The sequence below is a fragment of the Pristiophorus japonicus genome, chromosome 6 (genome assembly GCF_044704955.1).
Source record: "Pristiophorus japonicus isolate sPriJap1 chromosome 6, sPriJap1.hap1, whole genome shotgun sequence".
NCBI lineage: Eukaryota > Metazoa > Chordata > Chondrichthyes > Pristiophoridae > Pristiophorus > Pristiophorus japonicus.
The window spans coordinates 3,144,135-3,157,950 of NC_091982.1; the positions used below are offsets into that span (position 1 = coordinate 3,144,135).

The following is a 13,816-nucleotide window of genomic DNA, read 5'->3' on the forward strand; positions in this document are numbered from 1 at the left end:
GTATGAATATAAAGGGGCTGCAGGAGGGGTCAAAACTAAAAATCATGGTTTAAAAACTAGTATTAAAACACTCTACCTAAACGCACGCAGCATTCGAAATAAAGTAAATGAGTTGACGGCACAAATCATTACAAATGGGTATGATTTGGTGGCCATTACAGAAACGTGGTTGCAGGTGGGCCAAGACTGGGAATTAAACATACAGGGGTATCTGACAATTCGGAAAGATAGACAAGAAGGGAAAGGAGGTGGGGTAGCTCTGTTAATAAAGGATGATATCAGGGCAGTTGTGAGAGACGATATTGGCTCTAATGAACAAAATGTTGAATCATTGTGGGTGGAGATTAGAGATAGTAAGGGGAAAAAGTCACTGGTGGGCGTAGTTTATAGGCCCCCAAATAATAACTTCACGGTGGGGTGAGCAATAATCAAGGGAATAATGGAGGCATGTGAAAAAGGAACGGCAGTAATCATGGGGGATTTTAACCTACATATCGATTAGTCAAATCAAATCGCACGGGGTAGCCTGGAGGAGGAATTCATAGAATGCATACGGGATTGTTTCTTAGAACAGTATGTTACAGAACCTACAAGGGAGCAAGCGATCTTAGATCTGGTCCTGTGTAATGAGACAGGAATAGTAAACGATCTCCTAGTAAAAGATCCTCTCGGAATGAGTGATCACAGTATGGTTGAATCTATAATACAGATTGAGGGTGAGGAAGTAGTGTCTCAAACAAGCGTACTATGCTTAAACACAGGGGACTACAGTGGGATGAGGGCAGAGTTGGCTAAAGTAGACTGGAAACACAGACTAAACAGTGGCACAATTGAGGAACAGTGGCGGACTTTTAAGGAGCTCTTTCATCATGCTCAACAAAAATATATTCCAGTGAAAAAGAAGGGCGGTAAGAGAAGGGATAACCAGCCGTGGATAACCAAGGAAATAAAGGAGAGTATCAAATTAAAAACCAATGCGTATAAGGTGGCCAAAGTTAGTGGGAAACTAGAAGATTGGGAAAATTTTAAACGACAGCAAAGAATGACTAAGAAAGCAATAAAGAAAGGAAAATTAGATTACGAAAGTAAACTTGCGCAAAACATAAAAACAGATAGTAAAAGCTTTTACCGATATATAAAACGGAAAAGAGTGACTAAAGTAAATGTTGGTCCCTTAGAAGATGAGAAGGGTGATTTAATAATGGGAAATGTGGAAATGGCTGAGACCTTAAACAATTATTTTGCTTCGGTCTTCACAGTGGAAGACACAAAAACCATGCCAAAAATTGCTGGTCACGGGAATGTGGGAAGGGAAGACCTTGAGATAATCACCATCACTAGGGGGGGTAGTGCTGGATAGGCTAATGGGACTCAAGGTAGACAAGTCCCCTGGTCCGGATGAAATGCATCCCAGGGTATTAAAAGAGATGGCGGAAGTTATAGCAGATGCATTCGTTATAATCTACCAAAATTCTCTGGACTCTGGGGTGGTACCAGCGGATTGGAAAACAGCTCATGTAACGCCTCTGTTTAAAAAAGGGGGCAGACAAAAGGCAGGTAACTATAGGCCGGTTAGTTTAACATCAGTAGTGGGGAAAATGCTTGAAGCTATCATTAAGGAAGAAATAGCGGGACATTTAGATAGGAATAGTGCAATCAAGCAGACGCAACATGGATTCATGAAGGGAAAATCATGTTTAACTAATTTACTAGAATTCTTTGTGGATATAATGAGCATGGTGGATAGAGGTGTACTGATGGATGTGGTGTATTTAGATTTCCAAAAGGCATTCGATAAGGTGCCACACAAAAGGTTACTGCAGAAGATAAAGGTACGCGGAGTCAGAGGAAATGTATTGGCATGGATCGAGAATTGGCTGGCTAACAGAAAGCAGAGAGTCGGGATAAATGGGTCCTTTTCGGGTTGGAAATCGGTGGTTAGTGGTGTGCCACAGGGATCGGTGCTGGGACCACAACTGTTTACAATATACATAGATGACCTGGAAGAGGGGACAGAGTGTAGTGTAACAAAATTTGCAGATGACAAAGATTAGTGGGAAAGCGGGTTGTGTAGAGGACACAGAGAGGCTGCAAAGAGATTTAGATAGGTTAAGCGAATGGGCTAAGGTTTGGCAGATGGAATACAATGTCGGAAAATGTGAGCTCATTCAGCTTGGAAAAAAAAACAGTAAAAGGGAATATTATTTGAATGGGGAGAAATTACAACATGCTGCGGTGCAGAGGGACCTGGGGTCCTTGTGCATGAATCCCAAAAAGTTAGTTTGCAGGTGCAGCAGGTAATCAGGAAGGCGAATGGAATGTTGGCCTTCATTGCGAGAGGGATGGAGTACAAAAGCAGGGAGGTCCTGCTGCAACTGTATAGGGTATTGGTGAGGCCGCACCTGGAGTACAGTGTGCAGTTTTGGTCACCTTACTCAAGGAAGGATATACTAGCTTTGGAGGGGGTACAGAGACGATTCACTAGGCTGATTCCGGAGATGAGAGGGTTACTTTATGATGATAGATTGAGCAGACTGGGTCTTTACTCGTTGGAGTTCAGAAGGATGAGGGGTGATCTTATAGAAACATTTAAAATAATGAAAGGGATAGACAAGATAGAGGCAGAGAGGTTGTTTCCACTGGTCGGGGAGACTAGAACTAGGGGGCACAGCCTCAAAATACGGGGGAGCCAATTTAAAACCGAGTTGAGAAGGAATTTCTTTTCCCAGAGGGTTGTGAATCTGTGGAATTCTCTGCCCAAGGAAGCAGTTGAGGCTAGCTCATTTAATGTATTGAAATCACAGATAGATAGATTTTTAACCAATAAGGGAATTAAGGGTTACGGGGAGCAGGTGGGTAAGTGGAGCTGAGTCCATGGCCAGATCAGCCATGATCTGTTGAATGGTGGAGCAGGCTCGAGGGGCTAGATGGCCTTCTCCTGTTCCTAATTCTTATGTTCTTATGTATGAGGGAGAAAGGAATAGAAGGTTATGCTGATGGGGTTAGAAGAAGAAGGGTGGGAGGAGGCTCGTGTGGAGCATAAACACTGGCATGGATCTGTTGGGCAGAATGGCCTGTTTCTGTGCCATAAATACTCTGTTGAAAAAATGTTTGTAAACCAAGCGACACAGAAATCTATGACTAGAGTTTCTCTTTGCCTCTAATATGTCCCAAGGCGCTAGGCAAGAGCCTTATCAAACAAAATTTAACATCGAACCACATAAGGATATATTAAGGCAGATGACCAAAAGCTTGATCAAAGAGATAGGTTTTAAGGAACGTCTTAAAGGAGGAAAGAGAGGCGGAGATGTTTCGGGAGGGAATTCCAGAGCTTTCTGGTTATTTATGGAATATGTGGTTTGTCTACTCTCCTCCAATGAATTCCCACCATCAGCAATTGGATGTAATGCTAGAAATTAGCTCCCAATCGATCATCCACTCACTAAAGTATTATTTATTATTCAGCCCAAATAAATTATACATTTATTAAGCTGTCATTCTGTGCTCTGTAACAACACTTCATCTCGCCTCCCCGATTAGGCTCAGGATCAATCAAGTTCCAGCCACTACCCCATTATTAACTATTTTTATTTAACTAAAATTGTAAAATTGTTGCTCTAGATCATTTTTGCCACAATGTTATTATAAATTTCCATGCAAAGCACACAATCTCATGATTGAAATGCCACCGATGCTTAACTGATAATTTAATACTGCAGATTTCAAATAACTTGTAGGAAATACCTTTTGTAGGAAAATTTAAGCAAAGACTCCCACTGGTAAACAGTAGAAGTACAAATGTATCCAACAGCATCCTGTCATTGAATTACAATTTGCAAATGACGCTCGAGTTTGTGCACACTCGGAGTCCGAACTCCAAACCATCATTGACACTTTCACTGAAGCGTGCGAGAGTCTGGGCCTTACACTAAGCATCAGTAAAACAAGGGCTCTCTACTAGCCTGTCCCCGCCACACAGTACTGCTCCCTGATTATCAAGATCCATGACGAGACCTTGGACACTGTGGACCACTTCCCATACCTTGGGAGCCTACTATCAGCAAGGACAGACAACAATGACAAAGTCTAACACCGCCTTCAGTGCGCCAGTGCAGCCTTCGGCCACCTGAGGAAAAGAGTGTTCGAAGACCAGGATCTCAAAACTGGCATGAAGCTCATGGTCAACAGAGCAGTAGTGATACCTGCTCTCCTATTTGCTTCAGAGACATGGACTATGTACAGTAGACATCTCAAAACACTGGAAAAGTACCGCCAACGCTGCTTCCTTAAAATCCTGCAAATTCATTAGCAGGATAGGTGCACCAATGTAGGCGTCCTCTCTCAGGCCAACATCCCCAGCATCGAAGCATTGATCACGCTCGACCAGCTCTGATGGACAGGCCACATTAGTATCGGGCATGCGGACAGACTCCCGAAACAAGCGGTCTACTCCGAGCCTCAGGAGGGCAGAGAAAATGCTTCAAGGACACCCTCACGCCTCTTTGAAAAAATGTAACACCCTCACTGACTCTTGGGAATCCCTGGCCCAAGATCGCTCAAGCGGAGAAGTATCCGAGAAAGCACTGAACACTTTGAGTCTCTCTGCCGGGAGCACGCGGAAGCCAAGTACAAACAGCGGAAGGCGCGCACGACAAATCAAGCACCCCACCCACCCGTCCCTCCAACCACAATCTGCCCCACCTGCGATAGAGACTGTAGATCCCGCATTGGTCTCATCGGTCACCTTAAAACTCAACTCAAGTTGTTGGGCAGTCTATCTTCGAAGATCTCTGGTCTGCATCCTCTCCCTCAAAGTTTCACACTTTGCTCCAATAAATTGATTAAAAAATTATCAGTTTCATATCCCTCATAGGCCAGCTTCATCTTTTCTGAGTGATCTTCTCTGGTCATGCATCCCTCCACAAACTGCTCATCTAATTCTACATAGGATTACATCGGATATACGGCACAGAAACAGGCCATTCTGCCCAACCAGTCCATGCCGGCCTTTATGCTCCACTCGAGCCTCCTCCCGTCTTTCCTCATCTAAATCTATCAGCATAACCCTCTATTCCCTTCTCCCTTACATGCTTGTCTAGCCTTCCCTTAAATGCATCTATACAATTCAACCATTCCCTTGTAGCGAGTTCCACATTCCCACCACTCTTTGGGTAAAGAATTTTCTTCTGAATTCTTTAATGGATTTCTTGGTGACTATCTTATATTAATTCTAGATAGTTATTTGTGCCTCTACAACAACAACAGTTGTATAGCACCTTTAACACAGTAAAACTTCCCAAGGCGCTTCACAGAAGCGTTAACAAAATTAGACACTGAGGCACGTAAGGAGATATTAGGTCAGATGACCAAAAGCTTGGTCAAGGAGGTAGATTTTAATGTGTGTCGTAAAGGAGGAGAGAGGTAGAGAGAAGTTTATGGAGGGAATTCCAGAGCTTTGGGCTTTGGCAGCTGAAGGCACGGCTGCCAATAGTGGAGCGATTATAATCGGCAATGTGCAAGAGACCAGAATTAGAGGAGCGCAGATATCTCGGGTGATTGTGGAGCTGGAGGAGATTATAGAGATAGGGAGGGGCTGAGGTCATGGAGGGATTTGAAAACAAGAATGGGAATTGTAAAATCAAGGTATTGCTTAACCTGGAGATAATGTAGGTTAGCAAACACAGGGGTGATGTGTGAACTGCTGTGGGAGGTATGGGAGCGTAATTATTGAGGTAACTTTTGGGGAAGTGATGGTCCACTCAACCTATTGAAAATCCAATGTTTTTTTTCATTTTATAGATTAAAAGTATTATATTAAATATAAAATGCTTAAAATTAACCAGAATGCATCACAAATTATGTGCGTTCAACATTTGACTTTACCCTTCAGGCTTTCATGCATGTTTTTTCCCCTCCAATACGAATGAAGGAATGTTGCGTATACCGACTGGTTCAGTTACAGAGCCCATGTAACTTAAACAAAGAAAAATAGTGCAGATGCTGGAAAGTTAAAATCTAAACAGAAATGCTGGAAATACTCAGCAGGTTAGGCAGCATCTGTGGATATAGAAACAGAATTAACGTTCTAGATTGATGACTTTTTGTCAGAAAGCCCCTAGAACTACTCGTTTTCACATATCATAGGTTTATAAGACTATTCTTCAGGGGTCATCTATTTTAAAGTTGTTGTTTTCTAGGTTAGCAAGTCTACTGTGTCCACAAATTCCTGCCTTGTTGAGCAGTCTGAGATTTTTTTTAACGTTAAGAGCATGTAAATTGTTGTAATCTAATCATAAAATATCAAAAGTCAAAGCATTTATAATACCAGTTTCCGCACTGCTGGGGAAACCATTTTAAGAACATTTTCTCCCCTTTCATGTTGACAGGGCCTCGGGTCCTGACACCAGACCTCAAGGCCAGCTTGGGATCTGGCCATGGCAGAAAGGATTTGTTTTAAGGTTTTCCCAGCAAAATAGAAATCTGAACTATTTTAAATAAACGCTTTTAATGCTTTCATTAATATTGCTCACCTCATTCATATGTGGCTGTGCTGGAAACAGGAGGGCGAGTTCCTTTGGGCTTGGCAGATCTCTGTTTCAAAACTGGATTCACCATGAGCATCACTTCGTATTTTTATTAAATAACGACTCAAACTTTTTGGGAGGAGCGATTGGTCGTTAACATAGTCTTATATCTCAAATGAGTACTTTTCATTTTAAAAATCTGATTAATTTTTCTTAGGTTGTTAAAGCAATAGTTGAATATTAGTGAAGCCTGTAAATTACCGACACCTTACAGTAAATTACAGCCGGGGACCTACCCCAGTTCAATGAGCAGTGCAGAAAAGCATGCAAGGAGCAGCACTGGGCATACTTAAAAATGAGGTGCCAACTTGGGGAAGCTGCAACACAGGACTAGATGTATGCTAAACAGCAGAAGTATCATGCTATAGTCAGAGTTAAGCAATCCCACAATCAACAGCCATGATCTTGTTGAATGGCGGAGCAGGCTCGAGAGGCTAGATGGCCTACTCCTGTTCCTAATTCTTATGTTCTAACAGACCAGATCAAAGCTCTGCAGTCCTGCCATATCTAGTCATGAATGGTGGCAGACAATTAAATAACTAATGAGAGGAGGAGGCTGCATGAATATCCCCATCCTCAATGCCTCTTGTTGACCGGCATGGACACGATGGGCCAAAATGGCCTCCTTCTGTGCTGTAAACTTCTATGATTTATGGCAGCGCCCTGCGTGCGAGTACAAAAGACAAGGCTGTTTGCAAGAGAGTGTTTGAAACCAGGCAGAAGTGCCGAGTGGATGATCCCATATTGGCCTCCTCCTGAGGTCCCCGCTCTCACAGAAGCCAGTCTTCAGTCAATTCGATTCACTCCATATATCAAGAATCAGCTGAGCGCACTGGATACACCAAAGGCTATGGGCCCTGACAACATCCTGGCTGTGATGCTGAAGACGTGCTCCAGAACATGCCACACCTCTAGCCAAGCTGTTCCAGTACAGCTACAACACTGGCATCTACCCAACAATGTGGAAAACTGCCCAGGTATGTCCTGTCCATAAGAAGGACAAATCCAATCTGGTCAATTACCGCCCTATCAGACTACTCTCAATCATCAGCAAAGTGATGGAAGGTGTCGTCGACAGTGCTATCAAGCAGCACTTACTCACCAATAACCTGCTCACCGATGCTTAGTTTGGGTTCTGTCAGGGTATTCTGGTTATTCAGGACTGGGTATTCTGCACTGAGTGTCTCACCTCCTGACTCCCCAAAGCAAGGAAGCAGTTGAGGCTAGCTCATTGAATGTATTCAAATCACAGATAGATAGATTTTTAACCAATAAGGGAATTAAGGGTTATGGGGAGCGGGCGGGTAAGTGGAGCCGAGTCCACGGCCAGATCAGCCATGATCTTGTTGAATGGCGGAGCAGGCTCGAGGGGCTAGATGGCCTACTCCTGTTCCTAATTCTTATGTTCTTTCCACCATCTACAAGGCACAAGTCAGGAGTGTGATGGAATACTCTCCACTTGTCTGGATGAGTGCAGCTCCAACAACACACACCATCCAGGACAAAGCAGCTCGCTTGACTGGCAACCCATCCATCATCTTAAACATTCACTTCCTCCAGCACTGGTGCACCGTGGCTGCAATGTGTACCATCTACAAGATACACTGCAGCAACTTGCCAACACTTCTTCAGCAGAACCTCCAAAACTCACGACCTCTACCACCTAGAAGAACAAGGGCAGCAGGAGCATGGGAACACCATCATCTGTAAGTTTCTCTCCAAGTTACACACCATCCTGACTTGGAAGTGTATTGCCGTTCCTTCATTGGCACTGCATCAAAATCCTGGAACTCCCTTCGTATTAGCACTGTGGTTGTACCTTTACCTCATGGACTGCAGCAGTTCAAGAAGGTGGCTCACAATCATCTTAAGGGCAATTAGGGCTGGGCAATAAAAGCTGGCTTTGCCAGCGATGTCAACATTCCATGAACTAATTTTTAAAAAATGAATGTGGCACTGGAGCATGGAAGGATGGCCCCACTCGCTGTTTGCATGCACTTCCCTTCATTCGGGAGATAGAGTGGTTTCTCAGCCACTATGGATGCTGGGTAAAGAGCGCCCCAAAAAATGTTTCACTAAACCTGCTGCTGCCGCCTTGCGCTGACCTCATGAGAATTTGGGGGCAGAAAGGAAGCAAGCTGCAAGGGGGAAGAGCCAATGATCCCGACTCATTGAAAGTTCTAGATACAGCAGTTTGACAACAGGCTGCGTCCTGTGTTTTAAGTTGGAAAACGGCTTGGTGCATTGGAGGTTGTCCGTAGTTCATAACTTGCGAGTGTACATGGTTTCAGAGCGCCTCATGCAAGATCATTTGGTCTCTCTAAGTGTCCATTCTTTTTGCAGGTGTCTGATTTTTGGGCGTGTACATTTATACAGTTTTCAAGTATTGATAAAGGTCATTTGCTTTTCTAAAGATTCCATGAGAATATAGAAACTAACTGCTTTAGATTTGAGTCCACGGTGGCAAGAACATCTAGAAATACTTGTATTTATATAGTATCTCAAATCAGCGAAACATCTCAAAGCATTTCATACGATTGTTTACTTTGGAGCACAGTAGGAACATTCCTCGAGCCTGTTCCACCATTCAATGAGATCATAGCTAATTTGCGACCTAACTCCATATACCCGCCTTTGGCCCATATCCCTCATTATCTCTAGTTAACAAAAATCTCAGTCCCAGATTTAAAATTAATTGTTCTAGCATCAATTGCCGTTTGCGGAAGAGAATTCCAAACTTCTATCACCCTTTGTACATTACAACTTCAAAAAGTACTTCATTGGCTGCAAAGTGCTTTGGGACGTCCGGTAATCGGGACATATGCTATATAAATGCAAGTCTTTCTTTGTTTAGAAGTGTTTCCTAATTTCATTTCTGAAAGGTCTGGCTCTAATTTTTAGACAAATCTCCCTAGTGCGAGACTCACCATCAAGCGGAAATAGTTTCTCTATCTACCCTCTCTGTTCCCTTTAATATCTTGAAAATTTCAACCAAATCACCTCTTAACCATCTAAATTCCAGGGAATACAACCCTAGTTTGTGTAATCTCTCCTCAGAATTTAACCCTTGGAATCTAGGTATTATTCTGGTAAACCTACACTGCACTCCCTCCAAGGCCAATATACCCTTCCTAAGGAGTGGTGCCCATACTGCTCACAGTGCTCCAGGTGTGGTCTAACCAGGGCTTTGTACAGCTGCAGCATAACTTCTACCCCCTTGTATTCTAGACCTCTAGATATAAAGGCCAGCATTCCATTAGCCTTTTTAACTATTTTCTGTACCTGTTCATGATATTTAAATGATCTATGTACCTGAACACCCCCCCCCCCCTCCCCACCACCCAAGTCTCTTTGGACCTCCACTATTTTTAGCTTTTCACCATTAAGTACCCTGTTCCATCCTTTTTAGGTTCTAAGTGGATGGCCTCACATTTGTCTACATTGAAATCCATTTGCCACAGTTTTGCCCATTCGCTTAATCTTTTACTATCCTTTGTAACTTTATGCTTCCATATACACTGCTTACAATGACGCCCATCTTTGTCTCATCAGCAAATTTGGATATGAGGCCTTCTTTCCCATCATCTATGTCGTTAATAAATAGAGTGAATAATTGAGGCCCCAACATATATCCTTGCCGGAGACCACTGGTTTCATCCTGCCAATTATCCCTACTCTCTCTTCTGCCGCTCAGCCAATTTCCTAACCAGATCAATAATTTTCCCTCAATTCCATGGACTTCAACTTTAGTTCCTCATGAGACTGTTAATGACTTCTGGAAGTCCATATAAATAACATCCACAGATATTCCCCGTCCACTACTTTAGTCAACACTTCAAAAAATTCAATCAGGTTCGGCAGGCATGACCTACCATTTACAAATCCATGCTGGCTCTCATCAGCTGAAAATGTCCAAAGTCCCCTATCCTTAAATATAGGTAATTTCCCCAACAACAGATGTTGGGCTAATTGGTCTATAATTCCCTTTCTCTCACTCAGCATTCTTAAATAGCAGAATGACATGTGCAATTTTCCAAACTAAAAAAGGAACAGTTCCTGAATCGAGAGAACTTTGGAAGATTATTGTTAGGACATCTGCAATGTGCTCACCTACTTTCTTTAAACCCTGGGATGGAAACCATCTGGCCCTGAGAATGTATCATTCTTTAGTGCCATTAGTTTGTTCATTACTGTTATCTTGCTTATGTCCCCGATTCAATATTCGATTCCTTGTGATTTCGAACATGCTATCCTCTTCCTCTACTGTAAATACTGACATAATTATTCAACATGTCCACCATTCACTTATTTTAATCGACAACATCACTTATCAGTTTTCAAGGGGCCCACATTGCTCCTGACCATCCTTTTGCCTAATAAAATTGATTCTGATACTCTTTGCAAGTTTCTTTTCATACTCACTTTTTGAAGCTCTTCCTATCTGTTTTGTGACCCTTTGCTGTTCTTTGTATCTTTGCCAATCGCCAGGCTCTGCGCTATTTTTTGCAGTTTTGTATGTTTTTTCTTTGTGTTATACTGTCCCTTACCTCTTTAGTCATCCATAGCTATTCTGGGGGAAAAGTAGAGTTCTTGTCCCTTGGGGGTTATAAACTGGTTCTGTATCACATTAAATTGATTTTTTGTACACCTCCCGCTGATCTGCCGCTTTACCCATTAACAGTTTGGCCAGTTTACTGTGGACAGTCTCCATCTCATTGAAGTCGGCCTTACCCAAGTCTAGAATCTTAGTAGCGGTTTCGCATTTCTCTCTTTCAAACATTACCTTGAACTTGATCATGTTATGATCAGTATTATATAAATGTTCACTGTACAGCCACCTGAGAACTCACTTTTAGAGTGGAAGCAAGTCTTCCTCGATTTCGAGGGACTGCCTATGATAATGATAAATGTTCATGCAACATTAGGCTGTTAACTACATCTGGTTTATTACTAAATCTAATATGGCATGCCCCCTTGTTGGTTGTAGGGCACTGCTGCAGAAAACTATCCCGGACACAAGGCATTCACTACCTTTGACATGCGCTAGTCTGCTTATCTAAAATCTATACGAAAGTTAAAATCCCCCATTAAATCCCCCGTTTCTATGTGCGAGTGTTATGCAAGCGAACACAACAGCCAGCATCCCACACACAGCAATGAGATGACCAGTTGAATTAAAAAAAAATATAAAGTGGTTAATTATTCTCTCCATCACCTCCACCCCAAATTCAATCCTCCCCCTTCAGCTGCCTAGGTTCAACAATCTAGAATTCCCTTGCTGAACCCTTCCCTCCTTAACCCACTTTAACTAACCTTTAAGTCAACTCTCCTAAGCTTTGCTTCTTTGGCTGGGTGACCTTCTTCCTAAACTGTTTTACAAATACACGAGGATGTTTTTCTATATTAAAGTTGCTATATAAATGAGATGATGTTTGACAAGCTCAATCGAGCAACAAGCCCGGATTATTTTTGTGCCTCTGTTGACGGTGACAATACATGGGCTGGCACCAAAGAATAAAATGGGTTTTGTTTGTGATTATAGAATCATACAGCATAGGAGGTGGCCATTCGGCCCATCATGCCGGATTAAGAAAAAAGTAGTTTGGGGCCAAGAGAAGCAAGAATAGAAAGATGGTCAATACCAAACAAGACACTTTCCATAACTTTGGAATACCACTTGGCTATTTTCTGAATTCATAATATGACTGTGATCCCATGTCCTGCTTCCTCACTTAGCTCTTCAATCATTTTGGCCTTTTCAGGAGCAATTACAATACCAAGGCAACAAAGTTCTGAACCTTTCGATCAATCTCACAGGTGGTGATTGATCACATGCTGCCAATTACTTCTTTGATTTCATACGTTTCACTTACCCTTGTGACAGCAAAATCTATCCAACCAGAATAAGTCACATCAATAATGGAACACGAATCCACATCTTAAATAAACATCACTTCGATGGCTCCTCTGCATTTGGACTTGGTGGTACTCTTGCCTTAGGATTCTTGCATAGTTTCTGAGGTAACAATGTAACTTGATCATAGTCATTCATAATGCATTTAAACTACATTGACCCTGGTCTTCAACCATTGACTTGCTTTTCTCAACGCTTTAAACTTTGTTTGGTATCAAGATTATGGCCTATAGACCAGTCACTGCCAGTCATACATTATATGAAGCGAGTTTGGGCCAGTCTGAACTCAGCACCAAGTGGATGACAGTTCTTGGCACAAAACTGTATTCAGTGCAAGTTAGCATTTTCCTATAAATATAAAGACATTCTTGGGATAATGCCTGGTGCCAAAGAAGTGTTCAATTAGCACCAATATCCCTCACCTTAACACACACAAAAACATGAACAAAACTTCAATATGGACAAAGATCAAATCCAGTGGGCAAAGTATCTACTTTAGTATTCCGCTTAGAAATCTTGGGATTATTGCATATTCACATTTTGTGAATAAGTAGCCCAGTTTAAAAAAAATACTCCCAACCACACATGTTGAAAGATAATACATTTAATCTATTATAAAATAAAGAACTTGGACCTACTTACAGGCATTAAACAAGAGATGCTGAAAGTATGGATCAGAGATATCCAAACATATATATATTTACATACATAAACACATTATATTCAATTTTTTTGGGCTATGACAAGCAATTTGTTTAACACATATACAGAACACATACAAAAATTACATAGTTTCCAAAGCACACCTTAAATACTTTCAAATACACATTATATAACAAGTGAAACATTATCACAAATGGTACGATTAACAGCAACATTGAAAAATTACTTGAAAATGACAATTTATTGCAATAATAATGGCCCCATGTTGAAATGGCTTTTTGCATTGAATTCAAGGTTTACGACTAATTTTTTTTTTTTTAAATGGTGGGTTTTTCCAAGTCTACAATGGCCTATTTCAATCTTTTATTTGTATTATATTTTGGTATTCAGGTACTGTGTTTCAATGTTTGCTGCATTACAAGTGACCATTATGAATAATTACAAAATTGTTCTGCTTAGCAGAGATAGTACAGTAAAGAAATATTAAGCAACTGCTGCATGTATTTACACACTATATACACAAGATCGGATAATAAAACACCACTTCCTCCGACTGCCAGGACCTCTTAAGATTAAGTGTCCAACTTCAGCTGTTCTTCTAGTTTCAGAACATCCATGGGTGGGATTTTTGCTACTTCAAAGAATATCCTGAGAA

The 13,816-nt window shown here is 41.8% G+C and overlaps 1 protein-coding gene across 2 annotated transcripts in view; it reads right to left on the reverse strand.

The window, feature by feature from the left end:
- Positions 1-13,131: 13,131 nt before the first annotated feature.
- Positions 13,132-13,816, reverse strand: part of ccnb3 (cyclin B3) — a 43,170-nt gene continuing 42,485 nt past the window's right edge. For both annotated transcript variants that reach the window (XM_070882552.1, XM_070882551.1), the window contains exon 12: positions 13,132-13,809. In XM_070882552.1, the coding sequence (XP_070738653.1) occupies positions 13,734-13,809 (76 nt within the window). In that variant the 3' untranslated portion in view covers positions 13,132-13,733. The remainder of the gene's footprint in view (positions 13,810-13,816) is intronic.